The sequence below is a fragment of the Hypanus sabinus genome, chromosome 27 (genome assembly GCF_030144855.1).
Source record: "Hypanus sabinus isolate sHypSab1 chromosome 27, sHypSab1.hap1, whole genome shotgun sequence".
Classification (NCBI taxonomy): domain Eukaryota; kingdom Metazoa; phylum Chordata; class Chondrichthyes; order Myliobatiformes; family Dasyatidae; genus Hypanus; species Hypanus sabinus.
In genome coordinates this window covers 41,883,033-41,906,911 of record NC_082732.1, presented here as the reverse complement: position 1 = coordinate 41,906,911, position 23,879 = coordinate 41,883,033, and the positions used below count along the sequence as shown (strand labels likewise).

The 23,879-nt window shown below is 44.7% G+C and overlaps 1 protein-coding gene across 2 annotated transcripts; it reads right to left on the bottom strand.

Moving 5' to 3' along the window:
• Positions 1-21,953: 21,953 nt before the first annotated feature.
• On the bottom strand, positions 21,954-23,659 carry her9 (hairy-related 9). Of its 2 annotated transcripts, none has more exons than XM_059952326.1 (4): positions 23,385-23,659; positions 23,169-23,264; positions 22,988-23,075; positions 21,954-22,858 (listed from the first exon to the last, which is right to left on the bottom strand). In XM_059952326.1, the coding sequence occupies exons 1-4, from the start codon at positions 23,490-23,492 to the stop codon at positions 22,242-22,244; spliced, it is 909 nt and encodes a 302-aa protein (XP_059808309.1). In that variant the 5' UTR covers positions 23,493-23,659; the 3' UTR covers positions 21,954-22,241. The 2 variants fall into 2 exon arrangements, with proteins under 2 accessions (XP_059808309.1, XP_059808308.1); XM_059952325.1 differs by having other exon boundaries at positions 21,954-22,861; positions 23,385-23,658.
• Between the last annotated feature and the right edge of the window lie 220 nt (positions 23,660-23,879).

Here is a 23,879-nt window from a genome sequence, read left to right as displayed (position 1 = left end):
AACAGCTGATTGGATGTCATTTCAGAAACTCAGCTGTAATGTGGGGAAGGAAATCTCCTCACTGATTGGCTGTGTGGTGAACTTAGTGCGTTGTGGTCTGGCTAAAGAAATTCCTCCTCATCTCTCCTCTGACGGGAGGTCCTATTCTGAGTCTATGCCCTCTGGTCCTAGACTCTGTCACTATAGGAAGCATCCTCCCCACGTCCACTCTATCCGGGCCTTTCAATATTCAACGGATTTCAAAGAGATCTGCACCCCCCCCCCCCCCGTCATTCTTCTAAACTCCAGCGAGTACAGGCCCCGAGCCATCAAAGTGAGTCACATGGAGCTGACTGGTAACTCAAGCTCAGTTCCCACACTGAGATGATTTACAGCAGGCAACAGCAGCAGATGGGTGCGGCAGTGCAGTGGTTATGTTACCAAACTTATGACTTGGAGAGCATGAGTTCAAATCCCACAACAGCATTTGTGGAATTTAAATCCAGATAATCAAATAAATCTTAAATAACACGGGTACGGTCATTGAAAAGCCATCTGTTTTACTATTGTCCAATTTGGAAGGAGATCTCCATAGATGTTGCCTGACCTGCTGAGTTCCTCCAGCATTTTGTGTGTGTTGATCTGCAGAAACGCGTGTCTATGATCTGATCGTAGAAAGGGTGGGCATCCTGGGAGAGGTCTGTGGGTGTGAAGGTGTATCTCCCCTTGGGTTAATGAAGGGAGGTGTGGGACTTTTCCACACCCAGGCACTGAGCCCTGGGAAGATCCAGACCTCATCAATACCTTTTTTAGATCTCAACAATAGACTTCATTCATGACAAAAAAGTATAAAGGAAGAAACAGTGCAAAATCCCTTTACAATGATGAAGGATCTCAGACCGAAACGTCATCTGTTTATTCTCTCCATAGATGCTGCCCGACCAGCTGAGTTCCTCCAGCATTTTGTGTGTGCTACAATTCTCAGCAAGTTGTACCATTGGCTGTAAATGCCTGACCAATGATGTTGTGTTGACTCTTTAGCCTCCTCCAATTCAAGTGTTGACTCTTTAACCCTTTCCTCCTCCATCCTCCCACCTCCGTTCCCTCTTCTCTTTTTCCATTTTCAATTCTGGCTCCCCTCTTATCCCTTCTCTTCTCCTCACCTGCCCAACACCTCCCTCTGGTGCTCCTCTTCCTTTCCCTTCTCCCATGGTCCACTCTGCTCTTCTATCTCATTCCTTCTTCTTCAGCGCTTCCCCAATCACCTAACAATTTGTCACTTCATTCCCCCCTCCCCATTCCCCCATCCACATTCCCCTCTACCTGGTCTCACCTGCCAGAATGCACTCCTTCCCATCCCCTACCTTCTTATTTTTGTTTCTGTCCTCTTCCTTTCCAGTCCTGATGAAAGGTTTTAGCCCAGAACACAGACCGTTATTCCTCTCCACAGATGCTGCCTGACCTGCTGAGTTCCTCTAGCATTTTGTTTGTGTTACTCTGGATTTCCAGCATCTGCAGATTCTCTTGCATTTGATTTGGCCTATAGGTAACTCCAGACCGTGAAGGATTGAGTGGATTCTGCAACTGAGTTCAAGGGTGGTAATCCTGGAGGGGAATGAGAAATCATCAGAGTGACGCTGTTCCTGAGGTCTTGATCGTCACCCCTGGTCTCTCCTGCAGAAGGTGTCTGAGAGACCTTATCCTGCAGAGTTGCTCTGTGGAGCAGTGGCTTTCTATAGAACACAGAACACCACAACACAGTACAGGTCCTTTGGCCCACAATGCTGTGCCAACCATTTAACCTACTCTAGGGTCAGGCTAACCCTTTTCCTCCAACAAAGTCCTCCATTTTTCTATCATCCATGAGCCCATCTAAGAGTTTCTAAAATTTCCTTAATGTATCTGCTTCTACTACCATTCATGGGAGCTCATTCCAAGCACCCACCACTTAATGTAAAAGACTTAACCTCTACCATTTCCCATCCCATACATTCCTCCAATCAACTTAAAATTACAATCCCCTTGTTAGCCATTTCCACCCTGGGCAAGAGTTTTTGGCTGTCCACTCTGTCTATGCCGCTTATCAACCTCTCATCTTCCTTCATTCTAAAGAAAAAAGCCCCAACTCACTCAGTCTATCCTCAGCAGACGTGCCCTCTGATCCACGTCGCATCTGGGTAAATTTCCTCTGCACCCTCTCGAAAGCCTCCGTATCCTTTCAAAATGGGGCAACCAGAATGGAACGCAATATTCCAAGTGTGTTCTCACCAGAGTTTTATAGAGTTGCAACATTACCTCATGGCTTTTGAACAAAATCCCCTGACTTATGAAGGACAAAACACCATACATTGCCAGGGTTGACATTAGAAAAGCTAAACAGAGGAGGAAAGGATGAGTTTGATCTAAGAGTATACTGAAAGGTCAGCACAGCATTGTGGGCCAAAGGACTTATACTATACTATGTTCTATATTCCAAAGGGCCAGTATTGGCACTAAGGGATAAATAGCCTCTCTTTGTAATTTATGACTCTCAAGCTGAATTACAGTTGAGTGGGCTGCTGGGGATCATGGTGGAAATAGCTGTGATGCTGACGTGAGACCATAAGACCCATTCTCCTGCCTTCTCCCTGTAACCTTTGACACCCTGACTAATCAAGAGCCTATCAACCTTTGCTTTAAATCTATTCACTGACTTGGCCTCTGCAGCCATCTGATTCACCAACTTCTAGATAAAGAAATTCCTCCTCATTCCTGTCCTATCTAGTCCGAGTCTCTTCCCATAATAGGAAACATCCTCTCCTTATCCACTCTATCTAGGCCTTTCAATATTCAATAAGTTGCAATGAGATTTCCCCCCTTCGTTCTTCTAAACACCAGTGAGTACAGGCCCAGAGCCATCTAACACTCCTCATATGTTAACCCTTTCATTCCCAGGATCATTCTCCTGAACCTCCTCTAGACCCTTTCCAATGCCAAAACATCCTTTCTTTAGATCCATTTGTTTGTTACGTGCCATGTCATGAGACATGAGTGACCATGGTCTTTCCATGACTATCATTGTTTTTGGCAAATTTTTCTACAGAAGTGGTTTGCCATCTCCTTATAGACAGTGTCTTTACAAGACAGGTGACCCCAGCCATTATCAATACTCTTCAGAGTATGTCTGCCTGGTGTCAGTGGTAGCATAACCAGGACTTGTGATGTGCACCAGTTGCTCATACGACCATCCACCACCTGCTCCCTTGGCTTCATGTGACACTGGTCGGGGGGCTAAGCAAGTGCTACACCTTGCCCAATGGTGACCTGCAGGCCAGTGGAGGGAAGGAGTAGCGTACACTCCGTTGGTAGAGATATTTCCCTTAGATTACACTGGACAAGAAAGATTTTGCTTCCTGAATACTATGGGGTGTACCTTATGGATTTTGGGCTTCTGATCATGAATGTTATCATGAAATTTCCTTATCATGCACCATTTTTTTTCTGAAATGGTCTATATTTGTTATTTCAACTCATAACTTAAGTCAGAATAACTGATGCCAAGATTAAGGAAAGCATTTTTGTTGGTCCACAAATCAAGCAGCTCGTCAATGACAGGCAATTTGATGAACTTCTAGTGGGACCGGAGAAAATCACACGGAAGGCATTTAAGAATGTTGAAATTTTTCTTGGCAACTACAGAGTGACAAACTATATACAGTTGGTTGACAACATTCTTCAAACATTCAAAGCCATGAAGTGCAACATGTCACTAAAGCTTCATTTTCTGCATTCTCGTTTAGACTTCTTCCCTGCAAATCTTGGCACTGTCAGTGATGAACATGGTGAGAGGTTTCACCAGGACATTGCGGTCAGGGAGAAAAGGACTCAGGGCAACTGGAATCCATCAATGCTGGCTGATTATTGTTGGACACTTAATCAAGAAACCTCAGACACTGAGTACAAATGGAAATAATCAACAAAACATTTCTAACTTAGTTGAACATTTGAAAATCGTCAGCAGTATTATTTGATTAAACAGATTACATTCAATGAAGGTTAATTTCTTGTTTCTCCAAATTCCTCTGTGATACAAGTGTCTATTTGTGTTCAGCTTCAAGTGGCCTACCATAAACAAAAAATTCTGAAGAAACAACACTTCTGGAAAAAACTTGTTGTCCAGTGTTAGGGTCACAAAATGGTTCACGATACCCTAAGTGCAGTCTGATCAAAGCTTTTTAAAGCCTTAGTATTACAAGAAGCTTTTAGACATGAAGGAAATGGACTCTGTGGAGGCAGAAGGGATGAATTAATTTGGAACCATGCTCAGCACAGACATTGTGGGCTGAACAGCCTGTTCCTGTGCTGAACTGTTCAATGTTCAACATTCTTGTGGGAAACGAGCACCAGGTAAGCCAAAGGACCACTAAACACTGCACTGACAAGGAGGAGAGTAGTGGGAGGAACAACAGGAAAATAAAATGCCTCCAGTTTAGAAATGCTGATGTCAAAATTACATATGAATCAAACGACAGCGCTGGTATAAATCTGGGGCAGATAAATATATTCCGCATTCCTAAGCGTGTGACTCACTCCACGGGGAGTGTTAATCTGAGATAGGTCTCAATGAAACATCATATTTCAGATAAAATAAGCAAAGTGCTGCAATTTTTTAAACTGGAGCTTAAAATATTTTACTGATGTCAAGTTGGACCCTCACCATCTGGACTACTCTGATCCTCACCAATTTTTATAGAAGCATCATCTCATGTTCATTGGGGGGTAGCATAGTAGTTAGCTAAATACTAATACAATGTCAGCGACCTTCTGTCTGTAAGGAGGCTGTATATTCTGCCCCTGACCGTGTTTCCTCCTGGTGCTCTGGTTTCCTCCCAAAGCTCAAAGATGTACGGTTTGGGCCTGAAGGGCCTGTTACTGTGCTGTATCTCTAAACAAATAAAATATAAAATGAAGGAATATTTCCCCATTATAAAAGGTAAAATATGTCACTGAATATATGCCACAAAGGAAAAGATTAAGCTAAATTTATTAATGAATGTGGCCTGTATTCACTGGAATTTAGAAGAATGAGGGGAATATCATTGAAACCTATTGAATATTGAAAGGCCTAGAAAGAGTGGATGAGGCAAGCATGTTCAATATAGTGGGGAAGACCAGGACCAGAGGGCTCAACCTCAGAATATAAAGATATCCCTTTAGAACAGGGATGGGGAGGAATTTCTTTAGCCAGAGGATGGTGAATCTGCGGAATTCACAGAAAGCAACAGGGAGTTCTTGTTTAGTCAGGGAGAAGGCAGGAGAATGGGGTTGAGAGGGATAATAAATCAGCCATGATGGAATGGTGGAGCTGTCTTGCAGGGCTGAATGGCCTGATTCTGTTTCTATGTCTTATGGTATTAAAAGAACAGATTAAGCTCTCTCTATTAATGAAGCAGTGAATTTAGATCACAGGATGTGATATCCAGAAAGTGCTTAAGTTGACTGAAGAATTGGGTTGAAATCTCCCTTCCAGCAAGAGCTTTTCCCTGAGAATGCTTCCCTGAGGACTCCGTTTCTTTGATCCAAGTTAATTTGAAACCTGTATGGCTTTACATTTTGAAGTGTATTTAAAGTTCGAGCTGATTGGCACCATTGGTAGGAGCACAGCCCTCTCGTCTCTGCAATGTCCTTCAGTTTCAAACCAGACAGACAGGATGCAGGTCTCCATTACTGCGGCCCGAGACAGATTCAATATCAGACGCGTCTGGGCAGTGTTAATCCAATTCCCACTGAACAGGAGTCTAAAGCCGTAAGACTATGAGCAAGTGGTGTTAATGCAGCCACCGGATCATGCAAACCTCCGGACTGAAAATCTTTGTACCTTTAAATAAGCAAGTCCTGTGAGAAGACAAATTATAAGCACAAGAGATTCTGCAGATACTGGAAGTCCAGAGCAACACACACAAAATGCTGCAGGAACCCAGCAGGTCATGCAGCATTTAAGGAGGGGAATAAACAGTGGGCATTTTGGTCCGAGACCCTTCATGACGACTCAACCCAGAAAAGCAACTGTACACTCCCCTCCATAGACGTTACCTGAACTGCGGAGTTCATCCAGCATTTTGCGTATCTTGCTGTGGGAAGGCGCAAGCCTGCAATCACTCAAGGATCAAGCGTCAACTTTATTCACCATATACATTAACATGAATTAGGAATTTGCTATGGTGTGTTGGTCAGGGCATGACATGCAACAAAAACAACATTCAACATTTGTAAAGAATAAAGAATTACATAAAAATAAAATTAGATGTTAAAATAAGGATATGAAATAAAATGTGTATAAAAATACCAGCATGCTTTCACAATGTAAACAGCATTATATAAAGTTTAGAGTGCTTACTCTGCAGTGCAGTGATGGTGGAAATAGATGGGATGGGTTGGCTAACTGGAATGATTGATCAGATTAACTGCCTGGGGAAGAAATTTTGAAGAAGGAGTGAAGTTTTTTGTTTTAATAGCCCTATAGCGCTTTTCTGAAGGGAGCTTTTGGTAAAAGCAGTTTGAATGTCTATGAGAACTGCCAACCAAAGCAGAAACCTCAAGCCACTTCCTCACTGAAACCCACGGACCAAGTCACCTTCTCTAGCTAAAACCACAAAAGGCACAAAGTTTCCTTCAGAAAGAGAAGTATGTAGAAAAACATACAAGTGGTTTAGTTGATTGACAAGTCCTGTAACGTGACAGGTCAGGACCTAATCCTAGCCAGCATTAAAGTGGGTAAATTGGCAAGAACAGTTACGGATGCACAGAGCAAGAATGACAACACAGTAGTATGATTAAGAGTTTTTACTAAGTCACGTTAGTAATGGTACACATTGGGCAACGTACAGTGTGGGAGTGACAAACCAGGCCCGCCAAGACGAAATGCTTGCATACTCAAAACCTACACCAAAAGAGAATATGTCTTGTGCATAGGAGACCCAATTGATTCACCATGCGATCAATCAGCCACACGTGCCCTCACCGCATGCTCCCAATTGATCTTTTTTTGGTACAAAAATTCCATCACTGACCCAAATCATTAGAAGAATTTTAAAAATCATGCAAACAATTGGAGTGAACAACAGCATTCCAAAGCAAAAGTGAGTTCTCAGATCTGAACCCTGGAGCGGTCCGGAGTAGGCCCAATGCCTCACTTCTCAGTTCATCACATTAGTGGGCACGGAGCACAACAGCTGGGGCAATCTTCATTGCGTCATGGAGATGACCATCGTGGAGAATGAGTGAAATCACCACTCGACCTGACCAACACCCTGTCTTTTCAGTCTATCGTGGTCAGCGTTTAAATTGACCCAATGGCAGAACCACGAAAGGCTCTGTGCCCTGGAGAGAGGAGTGAAGATCACAGAGAGCGAGCGGAATCGGTTCTCCCCTCTGATCTGGGCCAGCATTTAAATTGTCCAAAGAGCGTATCGTACCTCACACTAGGGGCCAGGCACCGCTGCTGTAAAAGTCTCCTCAGCAATATTAAAGACAATATCAGCAATGAATTACCCATACTAACAGCATTCTTTAAAGACAGTGAGAAAACTATCTCCCCCTTTCTGCCACCACAGAACCAGCAGTGAATTCGTTGTCCAAACAAAACTATTGGTACCTGCCCTTCAGAGCAGAAAACAGATCCAGAATCAGAATCGGATTTAATAACATCAGCGTGTGCGTGAAATTTATTGTGATGTGGCAGCAGTACATTGCAAAACATTATAACAAAAATTGTAAATTACAATAAGTATACATATAGGGTCTTGTGCTTTAGCTCTTGGTAAGGTCACCCATGTCAAACAGGTCAGTAAGCAGAGGGCAGCCTAAGAGTGGTCCACCGGTCCTCCAGTTTGGGGGTTCAGCTCAGGGCTAACAACCCTGACTGGTAAATCAAAATTGTTATGGATACAGCAATGAAGAATCCTTCTTCCTCTGTGTGCGATGGCATGGACCGACAGAGATTGGAGAACTTTCATTGATGCCCTAAATCCCTGTGGCCTAAAGGGCAAATGAAAAAAAATATATATATAAGTAATAAAAAAAGTTGTTAAAAAAGTGGTGCAAAAAGAGAAAAAAAAAGAGAGCTAGTGTTTCTGTGTTCAATGTCCATTCAGAAACCGGATGGCAGAGGGGAAGAAACTGTTCCTAATCGTTGAGAGAGCGCCTTCAGGCTTCTGTACTTACTTCCTGATGGTAGCAATGAGAAGAGGGCATGTCTTCAAGGGTCCATAGCTGATGGATGCCTCCTTGAAGATGTCCTGGATGCTGTAGAGGCTGGTGCCCATGACGGAATACAAGCAAAGCAGATGAAACCACTTTGACAGAAAGATCAAAGGGACATATTGCCTTTCTGGCAAAGGTGCTTGCCAGGGCTTTTGTGTTGAGGGAGTGGAGAATAACAAGAAAAATCTGTGTGCAATTTCTGTTGTAGTACCAGTACATTGATGTCATCCGTTGTGAAAGTTAACTCCAACCTGCTTCTTGTTACACATTGACAAAGAACAAAAAAAGCAAAAAAAAATCATCCTTATTCCCTGCCCCGCTATTTCACTTCCTCTCACCTAATGAAGTTATTTATTTAAGACCATATATCCATAACCTTCAAGAGGACCACAAACTTGCTGTGAGTTGGAGGCTTGCGTGCCTCAATGATCCGGAGAGATATGTTGGCTAGAGACAGGGCCTTGGAATGGTCACCCATGTCAAACAGGTCAAAGGGTAGAGGGTAGACTGATCCATAGATCCTCCAGGATTGGGGGTTCAGCTCAGGGCTAACAACCTTGACTGGTCAACCAAAACTGTGACAGAAACAGCAGTGAATTCTCCTACATCTGTGGGTGACGCTAATCCTGAGTGCCCACCGAGGACTTGCATGGCTGACAGTAGTGAAAGCTGAGAAGAAGCTACTGACATGATGAAGATCGCCATTGATGGAGGACCTTCACTGCTGCCCTAAATGGCAGCAGCACAGTGGGCAGTAAGTTACTAAACATGTCCATAAGATATAGGAGCACAATTAGGCGTCCCTCTATTCCGAGGCTCCCCACCACAGGAAACGTCCTCTCCATATACATTCTATCTAGGCCTTTCAATATTCAATAGGTTTCAATTAGATCCCCTTTCAGTCTTATAAACTCCAGCGAATACGGGCTGAGAGCCATCAAATGCTCCTCATATGTTAACCCTTTCATTCCTGGAATAATTCTTGTGATCCTCCTCTAGACCCTCTCCAATTTATTTAGACACACACCACGGAACAGGACCTTCCGGCCTTTCAAGTCGTGCTGCCCAGCCTAATCACAGAACAACTTACAATGGACCAACTAACCTACTTACCAGAATGCCTTTGGACTAAGGGAGGAAACCAGAGCACCTGGAGGAAACCCATCTGCTCATGGGAAGTACGTACAAGCTTTCTCACGGGGGACGCCGGAATTGAACTCTGAGCTCCAAGCCCCGAGCTGTTTTGAGCCTGCTCTGCCATTCCATCATGGCTGATTTATTATCCCTCTCAACCCCATTCTCCTGCCTGCTCACCATAACCTTACTTTCTCTCATCCATGTGCTAATGCAAACTTCTCTTAAATGGTGAAGTCGAGCCTGCATCTACCACTTCCACTGGCAGCTTGTTCCATAATCTCACCACCCTCTGAGTGAAGAAGTTCCCTCTCAAGTTTACCCCAAATATTTCATTTTTATCCTAAAACTATAGCCTCTAGTTCTAGCCTCACCAACCTCAGTGAAAATGTCTGCATGCATTTACCCTTTCCATATTGCTCATAATTTGGTACAGCTCTATCAAATTTCCCCTCATTCCAGGGAATAAAGTCCTCACCTATTCAAGCTTTCCGTGTAACACAGGTCCTAGCAACACCCTTGTAAATCTTCATCTGAGGAGAACAATCACATCCATGCCTGGTAATATCGCAAATGTGTAGTGGTTAGCATGACGCTGTTACAGCTCGGGGCCTAGGTGCTTGAAGTTCAATCCCAATGTCCCCTGTAAGCAAGGCTATATGTTCCTTCCCAGAAGGGCGTGGGTTTCCTCCAGGTGCTCCAGTTACTTACACAGTTCAAAGATGTACCGGTTAGTAGGTTAATTGGTCATTGTAAATTATCCTGTGATTAGACTAGGGTTAAATCATTGGGTGGCTGGTTGGCGCAGAAGGGCTTGTTCTATGCCATATTTTTAATTAAACAAATAATGTTGGGTGCAGGATTTCAACCCAAATTGCCTGCAGTTCCTTTTTGCCCCACAGATGCAGCTCGACTCCTGCAGATTGTGCGTGTTGCTCCTATTAATGTTGCATTGGAGAGAAGATGGATTCATCATGTCCATGATGTCACATCGGGTCTAAGGGGGAATGTTCTCCAGTCGAGCTCCAGGAGCAACAAATCAATAAAAAGAGGCTGTTCGGCCCACTATTTCCATACTGACCATCAAAAACTCATTTATACTAATCCTTCTTTTCCTCTCTCATTCCTATCAGCTCCCTGAACCTCCTGTCACCCACCCACACACCAAATGCAGTTTACAATGGCCACTCAAACTGCATGCCTTTGGTGTATGGGAGGAAACTGGAGCACCGGGTCACCGTGTAAACTCCACACAGGCAGCGCTGAGGGTCCATATTGAACCTGGGCCGCTGGAGCTATACCTGCCTCTCTGCTGCAGAAGTAAGTATTATCCCCATATTTAACCTATCACCTTTAACCTCTGTAAAATCAGCTTTCTCTACCCCTTGCTTGGGGTGTGTCCTTCTGGGACCTTCACCCATGCATAGTTTCATAGTTTCAGACATGACTGGTGGTGGTTGTCTGACAATGACATGAAACCTGTACAGGAGAGTTTTTAAGGTGGAAGAGCCAGCTTCCCTGGGTCAGTTCCAATCTCTCGAACACAGAAGTCAGGGTCCAGTGGTACAGGGAGTCATCACAACTGGAGTCTTCCTTGGTTGCAGTGGATGAGGAGGAATTTCTTCAGCTTGAGGGTGGTGAATCAGACAGCTGCAGAGGTCAGGTTTGTGGGTATATTTAAAGTGGAAGTTGATAGGCTCTTGATTAGCTAGAGTGTCAGGGAGAAGGCAGGATAAAGGGCCTTATGGTCTCATGTCAGCATCACAGCTATTTCCACCATGATCCCCAGCAGCCCACTCCAGAAAAGTGTTGTGCAAAAATCTTGTCCTCACATCTCCTTTAAACTTTCCCCCTCTCACCCTAAAGCTACGTCCTCTAGTATTTGATATTTGTACCCTGGGGAAAAGATTCTGACTATATACCTTATCTATATCTCTTAACAATTTCTTCTATCAGGTCTCCCATCAGCCTTCGACGCTCCAGAGGAGATATTCCAAGTTTTTCCATGTAGCGTTGCAGAACTACCTTCCTGGTCATTGGATCTCTGTAGATCTCATCCGCCCAGTCTGACTTCAGATATGACTTCATCATCATTATGAGGTGTGCCGTATGACATGGGTGAACATGGTTTATCCATGACCATGATTGTTCTTGGCAAATTTTTCTACAGAAGTGGTTTGGCCTTCTTCTGGGCAGTGTCTTTACAAGGTGGGTGACCCCAGCCATGATCAAAGTTCAAAGTTCAAAGTAAAATTTATCATCAGAGAACATACATCTCAGCACATACAGCCCTGAGATTCTTTTTTCTGTGGGAATACTTAGCAAATGTATAGAACAATAACTGCAAACAGGACCGATGACAACCAACTGTACAAATGCCGATACAAATAAATAGCAATAAATAACAAAAGCACAAAATAACACAAGATAAAAGAGTCGTTGAAGTGAGACCATCAGTTGTGAGAGCACCAGAAGAGTGCAGTTATCCCCTTTTGATCAAGCGCCTGATGATTGAGGGGTAGTAACTGTTCTTGAACCTGGAAGTGTGGGTCCTGAGGCTCCTGTATCTTCTACCTGATGACGGCAATGAGAAAAAAGCATGGCCAGGGTGGTGAGCATCTTTTCTTTTCTCTGGCAATGTTTCATGTAGATGCGCTCAATGGTTGGGAGGGTTTTACTGGTGATGTTCTGGCCCAAATCCACTACTTTTTGAAGGATTTTCCACCAAAGGCATTGGTGATCCCATACAAGGCCATAATGCAGCCAGTCAGCACACTTACCACCACGCATCTATAGAAGTTTGCCAAGGTTTTTGATGAAATGCTGTATCTCCACAGACTTGTGAGAAAGTAAAAGTGCTGTTGTGCTTTCTTTGCAATTATGTTTATGTGTCCAGAACAGGTCCTCTAAGATAGTGACACCCAGGAAATTAAAGTTACTGACCCTCTCCACCTCTGATCACAAAGAGTACTGGCTCAGGGACCTCTGGTTTTCATCTCCTGAAGTCTACAATCAGTTCCCTGGTCTTATTAACATTGAGTGATAGGTAGTTGTTATTACACCACTCAGCTAAGTTTTCAATCTCCCTCCTGTATGCTGATTCATCACCACCTTTGATACAGTGCTGTCATCAGTGAACCTGAATATGCTGCCTGGAGCTGTACTTAGCTACACAGTCACAGTTGTAAAGTGAGTAGAGCAGGGGGCTAAGTACACATCCCTATGGTGCTCCTGTGCTGATGGAGATTGTGGAGAAGATGATTTTACCAATCCAAAGAGACTGGGGTTTACAAGTGAGGAAATCCTGGATCCAGTTGCACAGGGGGATATTGAAGCCCAGGTCTTGGAGTTTACTGATTAGTTTTGAGGGGATGATGGTATTAAATGCTGAGCTGTATCGATAAAGAGCAATCTGATGTTTGTATTTTTGCTTTCCAAATGTTCCAGGGTTATGTGAAGAGCCAATGAGAAGGCATCTGCTGTTGACCTGTTGCTCCGGTAGGTGAATTGGAGCGGATCCAAGTCACCACTCAGACAGGGGCTATTGTGCTTTAATACCAGCCTCTCAAAACACCATCACTGTGGACATAAATGCCACTGGGTGATAATCATTGAGGCCGGTTACCAAGCTCTTCTTGGGTGCTGATGTGATTGAAGCCTGCCGGAGCAAGAGGTTGCAGATATCGGATAACTGACCAGCCAGTTGGTCAGCTCAGGTCTTCAATACTCTTCAGAAATTGTCTGCCTGGCATCAGTGGTCACATACATGGGACTTGTGATAACCACTAGCGAGTCACACAACCATCTACCACCTGCTCCCACAGCTTCATGTGACCCTGATGGGGGGATGAAGCAGGTGTTACACCTTGCCCAAGGGTGACCAGCAGGCTAACGGAGGGAAGGAGCACCTTACACCTCCTTTGGTAGAGACATATCTCCACCCCACCACTCTAAACATGAGCTACCCCAGTGCTAAAAATAAACTGCTGGAGGGACTCAGCAGGTCAGGCAGCATCAGTGGAAGGAAAGGAATGGTCTTCCTGATGAAGGGCACTTCGGGAGTGAAATTTCCAGAGTTAGCTTCATCTGTCACATGTGCATCAAAACATATAGTGAAATGCGTTGCAACAGACACAGACTGCTGGAGGGACTCAGCAGGTCAGGCAGCATCAGTGGAAATGAATAAACAATTGTGCAAAGTGTTCATTCCCCTCCATATATGCTGCCTGACCTGCTGAGTTCTTCCAGTACTCTGTGGTTTTGGTCTCGATTTCCAGGATCTGCAGAATCTCTTGTGGTACTGAAATGAGTCATTTTGTGCCAACAGCCAACATGGTCCAAGGACTTGCCTTTATGTATTTAATTTATTTGGAGATACAGTTTGGATCAGGTCCCTCTGGCCCACTGTGCTGCAGTACCCGGCAATCTATTTAACCCTAGCCTAAACACAGTACAGTTTAACCAATTAACCTACTAAGGTTAACCAATTAACCTACTAATGGTATGTCTTTGGAATGTGGGAAGAAACCAGCGCCCCCTGGAGGAAACCAACACGCTGATGGTGAATATGTACCAGCTCCTTTCAGCTGATGTTGGATTTGATCTTCTAACTCCAGCCGCTGACTGGGGAAGCCCGCTAGAGTCCCCATGCAACTGGCGCCAACATACAGTCAGATTAGCTTGATTTGCCACATGTACATCGATCAGAGAGTGAAACGTGTGATGGTCAACACAGCCCAAGGAGGTGGTGGGGGCTGCCCGTCAGTTTCGCCACGTTCCTGGCAGCAGCTAGCATGCCCACACTCACTAACCCTACCCTGGACATCTCCGGAATGTGTGAGGAAACTAGAGCAACCCAGACGGTCACAGGGAGAGCATACCAACCCCAACAGATAGCAGTGATAGTGATAGTGAAAGTAGGTCGTGTTGCTCATTGGCACTAACGATATATTTCACTATAAGTGTGTGAGATAAATTTTCTTGGCTTGGTTTGGTGAATGAAGATTTAGGAAGGGGGCTGCCCACACCTGCTGGCGGCTGACGAGGCCAGAACGGGACAGGCAGACCCAGCCGCAGCGGCTGCGAGGGAGAACCTGTTCTGGGTTTGGTGCTGCCCTGTCACGGTCTTCTTCTCCTCCTTCTCCATTGGTCCTCAAGGCCGGCCCTGCGTGCGTTCTCGAAGGAAGAGACAGACTGGCGAATGGTGAGCCGCCAGACCCTCGGAGGCTGGAGTAGGCCACTGGAGATGGTCAATGTGACAGGTACCAAGGGATTTCTTCAGAGGGCCCTTGTACCTCTTCAGTGCCCCCCTGTCACGGTGGCCAGTGGGGAGTTCTCCATACAGCACAATCATGGGCAGGCGATGATCCTCCATCCTGGAGACGCGCTCTGCCGGTGCAGCTGCGTCTTCAACAGCAAGGCCTTGATGCTGGTGACCTCCGCCTGTTCCAGGACTTCAATGTCGGTGACAAAGTCACTCCAGTGTGTGATAAATAAAGCTAATCTGAATAACCATCCTGTGCATCATGGTCTCATATGACAACTATGCCTTCTAGGCCTTCTGCCTAGTTCCCAAAACTCACACTTCAGGACCTCATCCCTCTTCCTGCCTATGTCCTTGGTCCCAACATGTATCACGACTTCTGGTTGCTTTCCCTCTCGTACCAGGACGTCATGCACCCGGTCAGAGACATCTCCATCTCCATCATGCGCCATCTCCATCATGAACACAAGCTCCCTCCCCCACCACTGAGGACATCTTCAAGATGTGGCATCTATCATTAAGGACCCCTGTCACCCAGGACAGGCCCCCTTCTCATTGCTCCCATCAGGGAGGAGATACAAGACCCTGAAGACATGCACAGAACGTCTTCCCCTCCTCCATCGGATGTCCGAACGGTCCATGAACACCTCCTCCTCCTTCTTCCTTCACTACTGGGCAGTATTTTGTACTGCTGCAAAACCCACTACAAAACTTCGCCCCTGGTAGGTCAGTGTCAATAAACCGGACTCTGGTTCTGATGTGGAATGTTGCTCTGTGATTTCACAGCTCAAAGTAAATTTATTACCAAAGTACGTAGATGTCACCCTGAGATTCATTTTCTTGCGGGCATTCGTGGTAAGTAAGAAACAACAGAGGCAGACAAACGACCAAAGATCAAAAAGGCAGCAGACTACGCAAATGTAAAAAAATAATATCGAGAACACGATTTGTAGAGTCCTTATAAGTAGTTCCTCTCTCCCAGTGACTACCTTGAAGTGTGCCGCTGTTTTTCCCGTCTGCGAGCTCGCTGTTACTATCTCCCACCCTGTGTGAGATTTGGCCGCCGCTGGCCGTCTTATCGCTGCTGCAGCCGACTGCTTGCGCCTGAAACTGGCTGGCGTCTCTCCCTGTGTCTGGGAGTGCTCACGCCGCCTGCCTTGCCGCAGAGAGTTCGCCGCGTTCTCACGACCTCTCAGCTCTCCCGTGTCACTTGGGGGCTATTAACCACTTGCCAAGCCAGCAAACTAGTCAACGCACTCTGGCCGCAAGGGAAAAGGAGCAGCCAAGATTTTTTCTTAACTCTCTTCTCCTCTTATTGCCCCTTTTTTTCTTAGAATTCAACATTGCTAAATTATGGAGCACGCCAATTCAAAACTTTATTCTTCAGTGGTAAAATTGAAGAACACTTGTTTTTAACTACCACAAACGGTTTTTACACTGTACCCAATTTCGCCTTGATTTCGAGTCAGTCGGGATCTTTAAACCCCATTTAGAGGAAATATGCAATAAAATAGCGCGAATTAGTCCTGATTTATCAGCGTATCTGATTCGTGGAATTACACAAAAATCATACTAACATCGTTTACAGAAGGCTACCAAAGACTCCACTTATAAATATCTGACGAAGAGTCACGTCCCGAAACGTCGACTGTTTATTATTCTCTATAGTTGCTGCGTTTCAGAAACAGCTTCTTCCCCTCCGCCACCAGATTTCTGAATGCACCCTGCCTCAATATCTCTTCTCTTTTTTTGCTCTTTTTGCACTAGATACCATATATTATTGTAATTTGTGTTGCAAGACAACAAATTTCACGACATATGCCAAATATGCTAGTGATATTAAACCTGATTTTGATTCAGAGTTGCTCCAGCATTTTGCGGGTGTTGCTCTGGATTTCTGCAGAATCTCTTGTGTTATTGATATCTTTTGTGTTGATGCACACTGCTACATATAATTTGTTTTCAACTCTAGCGTTTGAAAATAAATTGCGCGTGAGATTTCGTTGAGTTTATATTTATTTAACTTGCGTGTGAGGCTTTATTTAACGGCAGCAAGCGAGAGGGCCGCTTTGTCGCGCGTTTGGCTTCCGCTGGGAAGGTGCCGTATCCCAGGGAGCCGGGCGCTGTAACTGGACACTGGCGGGAGGAGGTAGAGCGCAGGGTCGGCACACGGCGAGCCTCACGCCACCCCGGCTTCTCGTGCGCGGTCACTGAGCGAAGGCACGAGACTTTTCGGCGTGCGAGCGTGAGGACCCGTGAACGTGTATGCGCGCGTGTGGAAAGAGCGTGCAGTTGTATGTCTGTGAGAGAGAAATTGTGCAAGTGTGTGATGGCATGTGAAATCCGTTTTAAATTTGTGTCTGGTATGTGGAATCACGTTGTAAATGTGTGTGATGGGTAGATTGTGAACGCGTGCGTAACTATGAATGTGTACTTATGTTTGTGTGTGTGTGTGTGTAAAATCGTATTTGCGTGTGCAAATGCACGTCTGTGCACCCGACTGTGTGGGACTAGAGATGTGCAATTCTTGAGGGTGAACTCGCATGATTTTGTGACCCACGGGGCAATGGGACACCAGTGTATGCTTGGATTAGTGTCTGTGAGTGTGTGTGTGCGTGCGTGAGGTTATGCGTGACAGAGTGTGAAATTAGTTTGTTCCTTTTAACACTTGCGTACTGGAAATGACATTAAACAATCTTGAATTGGGTGTGATTGTGAGATTAGGTGTGAGGAACATTCACTCTATTCCACACAGCTGCTTGGACCAAGCATTGCAACATGCTGGGAATTTTTACACAGCCTGTAATCAGTGCAGCAGTCCAAATGTTTCTTTTCGTAATATGCATACTATGAGTATTTAGAATGAATGTCCGCACCTCAACAAAGGCTATGTGTGTGCAAATATTTCAGTTGCTGCGCGGCCACGCACCCAAGCAGTTTACAGGGAACAATGGGTGTGCCAGTTTCCTCTGAGACCAACATGGGATCGATCATCTGATTTTGAATAAATGATTAGGCGCTGGACCTAACCTCGGTCATGCGATTTGGTATAACCACTGGGGAGAGTCTCCAATCTCAGGATAAGACTCTAAGAACAAGAACAGAAATTTGCCCCTTTGAGTCTTAGACTGCCACCCATTCATCAAGATCTTGACTGATTTTTAATTTAGCTATTTTTTTCGCACACCAAGCTAAAACTAGAGTGACACAGTAGCACGGTGGTTAGCACAACGCTTTACCGTGCAGGCAACACGGGTTCAACTCCTGCCGCCTGTAAGGGATTTGAACCTATTGAAGGACTTTGACCCCACAAACAGATCTCACTGCTTACAGTACTTCATTTCTTACATTTTGCACAATTTATATTAATTTTACTATGTAATATACATGCATGTACTTAATGTAACTCGCTTTTTCCTCTATATTTACTTATCATGTATTTCATTCTTCTGCAGCCATTAAGTTAACAAATTTCACGACAATACAACTGATTCTGATTCTGAATTTCTACATTCTCCCAGTGACCGTGTGTGCTTCCTCTAAGTGCTCTGGTTTCTTCCCAGAGTACCAGTTTTGAGGTTAATTGGTCATTGCAAATTATCCTGTGGTTAGGCTAGGGTTAAATCAGGGGATTGCTGGATGGTGCGGCTGGAGAGGCCAGAAGGCCCTATTCTGTGCAGTGTCCCAATCAATCGATCAATCAATCCCTTGATACCTCTAATCTCAAGTACTAGAGGATGCGCATTGAAAGTGAGAGGGGAGAAGTTTAAAGAAGATATGTAGGTTGATCTAGTTTTTTAGACAGAGGGTGGTGGTTGCCTGGAATCGGCTGGTGGCAGAAGATACAATGATGGTATTTAAGACTCTTCTAGATAAGACCCGGAGACGGAGGGATATGGATCAAAGATAAAGATTAGCTTTATTTGTCGTATGTATACCGGAACAGACAGCGAAAGGCATTGTTCGTGTCTAATTAAATCAGGGAGATGTGCTGTGGACAGCCTACAATTGTCGCCACGTTTCCAGTGCCAAGAAGCATGCCCACAACTTATTAACCCTAATGTGTACGCCTTTGGAATTTGGCAGGAAACTGGAGCACTCAGTGAAAACTCACCCCACGCGGTCATGGGGAGAATGTACAAGCTCCCTTACAGACAGTGGGGGAATTATACCCAGGAAGGTAGGTGTTCTGACAGACTGGGTAGACAGGGACCGCTCAGGGATCACAAATCATTGCACTGACCGCTACACGACTGTGACGTACCATGTGCCATGACGCAGAGGAGGTTTAGTTCGGACATTGTGCGATGAATGGCCTGATCTGTGCTGTTCTATCCATTGCTCAAGTGAATTCAGTAACTGACATGGCACAGCTCTCCAAGGTTTACCACCCTCCGAATGAAGGCATCTTTCTCACCTAACTCTGGCAAAATCCACCTGTGATTCTGAGACTTTGACCCCTGGTTTTAGAAACCTTGGCTGGGGGGGGGCATTGCTGGAAACAGCCCCCCTCAGAATAGAGGGACGTCCATTTAGAACTGAGATGAGGAGAAATTTCTTTAGCCAGAGGGTGGTGAATCCGTGGAATTCATTGCCACAGATGACAGTGGAGGCCAAGTCACTGGGTACGTTTAAGACGGAGGCTGATAGGTTCTTGATTAGTAAGGGTGTCAAAGGTTTCTGGGAGAAGGCAGGAGAACGGGGTTGAGAGGGATAAAAAAACAGCCATGATGGAATGGTGAAGCAGATTTACTGGGCTGAATGGCCTTATGGTTTTATGAATTTCAACCAGGTATTTGGGACTCCACCCATGCGCAGGATCCCCTCGCAGTGCCTACAAATACTCCCGACTATCACAGACTTCTCCCCATCCAAACACAAAAGCAATTATTTTTTTTCCATTCTCTAGAACTATTAGTGTATCATAAATTATATGTGTTTGTCAGTTAAAATGTAACAATGTCTGCAGAATTTCGCAATTGTTGCTTGCATCCATCAATGTATGTGAGGAACCCTTGTAATCTCCCACCTATCAGTCTGTGAATCAATACATTTAAACATTCCTTTACACTTTGTTGTCTCAAGATTAACGACTTTTTCAAAATCATTTAACCCTAAGGGAAGCTACTCATTATGAATAAACTTTTAAGATTTCTTTACGTTTAATTGTAAGAGGAGTAAAGATTTTTGTATTTTATCTATAAAGGGAAGCCATTGCTTATTAATATACTTTTAAGATTTCCTCTAATACTTTGTCCTACAGTGTATTGATTTTTGGAGCAAAGATATTTTAACTCTATGACAAACTACTCCTTATTAATAAGCTTTAAGATTCCTTTACACCTTTAATTTTATTTACTTTTATTTAATTTAGAGATCCTGCACAGAACAGGCCATTCGGGCCCAATGAGCCACATAGCCAGACAACCCACCTATTTAACAACCCTAGCCTAATCATGATGACCAATTAACCTACCAGTGCTGGAGGTGAACTCCGACACCCAAGCAATAGTGATGTCGTACTAACCGCTATGCTCCCCAACACCCCTTATTGTCAGAAGAGTTCCGAAGTGAGAACTTCCGCCAGAGGTAAAATACTTGCCTCTAAGGGAAGAATAAATTGTGCAGATTCCCTTACACTTTTATGAACTAAGAATATTTTGTTTTGAAATCGATTTTCTCTCTTAAGAGTAGGCACTCCTTATTAATAAATTTTGTAGATTCTCTTACTTTGATGGAGTTGTGATTTTTGAAATGTATTTTATATCTAAGGGAAGCTTTTTGCTTATTAATAAACTGAGGATTTCCTTACATTTGGTCATACAAAGAGTAATGAAAAATATTTTAATTCTAAGGTAAGCTACTCTGTATTAAACTGTGTTGATTCATCTACACTTTAACATACTAATATAACTATTTCTGAAATGTATTTTATATCTAAAGAGAAGCCACTGCTTATTAATAAACATTTAGGATTTCCTAACATTTTGTCATACTAAGTGAGTAATGATTTTTGACAAATATTTTGACTTCGAGATAAACTACTCCATATTAAGCGCCAAATTGGGGGACGGCACCGGCTCAAAGGGCCAGGTCTACGCCGTGCTTTGTCAATCAGTAAAAGCAGATTCCTTTACAGTTTAAGGTACTAGAGAGAAATATTTTTGAAATGTATATCTTAAGGGAAGCTACCTTTTATTAATGAACTCTTTAAGACTTTGTTGTATGAAGAGCAATTGTTTCTGAAAATAGACCCTAAAAGGGATTCCTCAAACGAGTGCAGACCCGAGGTGATGTAAGGATACCCATGAACGCAACCTATTATTTTAATATTTGATGTATTGCGCTGTATTCTTGCCGCAAAAACAATATAATGATGGTGATTCAGATCGGAGTGTGGCATTCCACTGGGAGCGGTTAAGCCCGGCCCGGCACCGCATTCCCAAGGAGATCAATCGCATCGCCTCTCTCATCAACCCGCTGCATACGCGATGAGCTCCTTTGATTTTAAATTCAATGGAGACGAATTTCCCCGCCTTTTGGCCGGCCATCCATTCTTTAGGATAATGTTCAGACATTTCCCGCCTTTTGCGATTTTCTGCGTACAGACGAAAACGTGTTGACGCGGGCCATAAAGGCTTTTGTTGAAACTGCTGGGCAGATGGCGCCGATTATCCTTAAAATTTATTGCAAATCCCTCTTTTCGAAATTGCCCTACATTCTTCCCAACTGCCCTGGCTAGCATGTTTTGAGATTGTCTGTGCAACTATTGTGTGTCTGATTCATGGGATGGGTGCGCGGGAATTTTAACCCTAAAGCCCTCCAGAACCAACACTAAACCCACCAGAGTCAGTCAACTGACCTCGTAACTTCCCGAGGTTCTACTCTGAACCAAGTTTTCAAAATTCCCACTGGTAATTAATTGGCTCTGGAAGACAGAAGTAATAACACCCTAATATATCCCTGAAACTATCCAAACGTTTTAGTATTTGCTTCACCTCCAAAGAACCAACTTTATTCATCATGTACGTTTATTATACGATATAGTATGGATGTAGTTGGGCCTGTATCTCTAAAATTTACTGCACTGGTGCGACATGCAACAAAAACATTAAACAATTATAAAGATAGAGAGTTAAGATATACAAAATAAACTTATAAGTCAATAAACGGTAGTCCAGTCCAAGTGTACTCTTCCAAACAAGGGATTCTGTAGTTGTTGGCACTATCTGAAGCCGGGCCTGGTCCACATCTTTACCGCAGTAACTTTTCACGGGAAGCCACTGAATCACCTTCTCGCCCAATGCACACTAACAAATCAAATGAGAACCTTAAATTTGGGACTTTTAAAATATTAACGAATTGTTTATTTTCTTCTGTCCAGAGACAAATTTACAAAAAAAGACTTTGGTATATCGCACCCATAATGAAAACAGGTTACAAAACAAAATCAAATTACAAGATTCTTGCAACATTAAAAAATACTTTTAAGATCTGCAAGTTATATGGAGATCAACAAGGTCGTCTATTTACATCGAAATAAATATCTCTTATTATGATAAGTACCAGATGTCCCCAATAATGGAACAAGTTTAACGGGTCAGTCCAAAGGCATCTTGGCTCATCACCAAGGTCTCCAGACGGACTCTGAGTTTTCGGGACTCGCGCTCACTCCCAAAGGGCTGTGGTTCTGGGACACTGCGGGCCCGAACGGTACCGAGGTTAGTCCTTGCACTGGGGATCCGGCCAGTTTGGGATTGGGAGGCAGCGAGGACGAGTTGGCGTTGCCCGGCATGTTGGCATTGGCGTAGAGGGGGATGACAGGGCCGCCTCCCATCTGTCCGGCCGATGAGGTGAAGGAGGGGTTCGGGATGAGGAAGGCAAAGTGTCCGTCTGCCGCGGGCAGAAGCTGGAAGCCGCCGTAAACTTTGGGCGAGACGGCCTCGGCCGGGCTCAGCTTGCAGGGCATCCCTACTGCGCCGCTGACCGGCACGGCGGCCGGCAGCTGGACGTGCAGCGGCTGAGCGAGGTGACCCCCGGCCATCGAGCCGGCGCTGGACGGAGGTTGCGGGTAGTTCATCGCCACCATGTGCCCCAGGCAGCTGGACAAGTGGCTGAGGAGCCGGCTCCGGACATCGGCGTTAACCCCCTCGCAGGTGGACAGAAAGCGGGTCACCTCGTTCATACACTCGTTAAAGCCGGCTCTGTATTTTCCCAGGACGGTCGGATCGGCAGTTAGAGCTGCTGCAAGGGAAAAAAAAGCCGTTAAAATTAATTGACCCACAACTCAAACGCTGGCGAATAAAAAGTCAGCAAACTTGCAATTAAGTCTAGCTACTTTAACTGGTGCTCAGTTTACCGGACACGTACCAGTCATCTGCACACGTTGCAGATTCCGCAGGTGCTTCACTGTCATTTCAAGGATGTCCGCTTTCTCCAACTTTGAGTGTCTGGAGCTCTACAATGGAAATAAGTTTCAGTTCATTGACAGTCCGCACACATCCACGTCCCAGTGCGAGAGCAAACAGTTCAGAAACCGGTGCAAACTTACATCTTTCTTGAGTGCATCCAGGATTAAGGTTTTCAGTTGAGTCAGGCTCTCGTTAATTCTCGCTCTGCGCCGCTTTTCCATTATAGGCTTGGAAGACTGTTGATAAAAGATAATATTTTTCCTTAAATAAACAGCCAAGATGCAGAGGGACTAGATTTTAAAGGTGGCAAACAAAATTCGGAAAATATTTGTTCCCAGCCCAGTAAATCTATTTACCTTTCTATTATCACTGGCGCTTTTAGGTTTATCCGGAGTTTGCGGAGAAGTTGCCGAAGCCCCCACAATGGGAGAAATGGAAGTTTTCTCTATGGTGTCAGCTGGCATTTTTGATACAACTTTTTTTCTACTGAATCTAACAGAAGAAATGCAATGTTAAAATGTCCTTAAAGTAATTGTAAGAGTGGCTTCCAGTAAGTTAAAGTGGTTTCTGATGCAATAGCAATCTACAACAGCTTCCCCACCTCGCAAGCACTGCATTGAGTGGCGAGAGACTTGCAGCCGGCCTCTATTTATAGTCCGGCGCCCCAGCCCTGCTCGTGTGAAACCTTCTCAAGATTCTTTCCCACACTTGCACCAGCCAATGGACGTGCCGAACGCTCGGCGGAGTACCTCGTGGGGCCGCCGTCCTCTCCTGCCATTGGACGCGGCCCCCGCGAGCTGTCAATCACCCTGGAGTTGCGAGTGAGGGAGAAAGCGGGTCCGGAGAAAAAA

Bases quoted from the DNA above. Each gene is read 5' to 3' on its own strand.
- her9 (XM_059952325.1), bottom strand. From the start codon at position 23,492: ATGCCAGCTGACACCATAGAGAAAACTTCCATTTCTCCCATTGTGGGG. The intron at 23,265-23,384 runs GTAAATAGATTT...TTTTATCAACAG, and splicing joins GCGCCAGTGATAATAGAAAG to TCTTCCAAGCCTATAATGGA. The intron at 23,076-23,168 runs GTAAGTTTGCAC...TTTCCATTGTAG, and splicing joins TGGATGCACTCAAGAAAGAT to AGCTCCAGACACTCAAAGTT.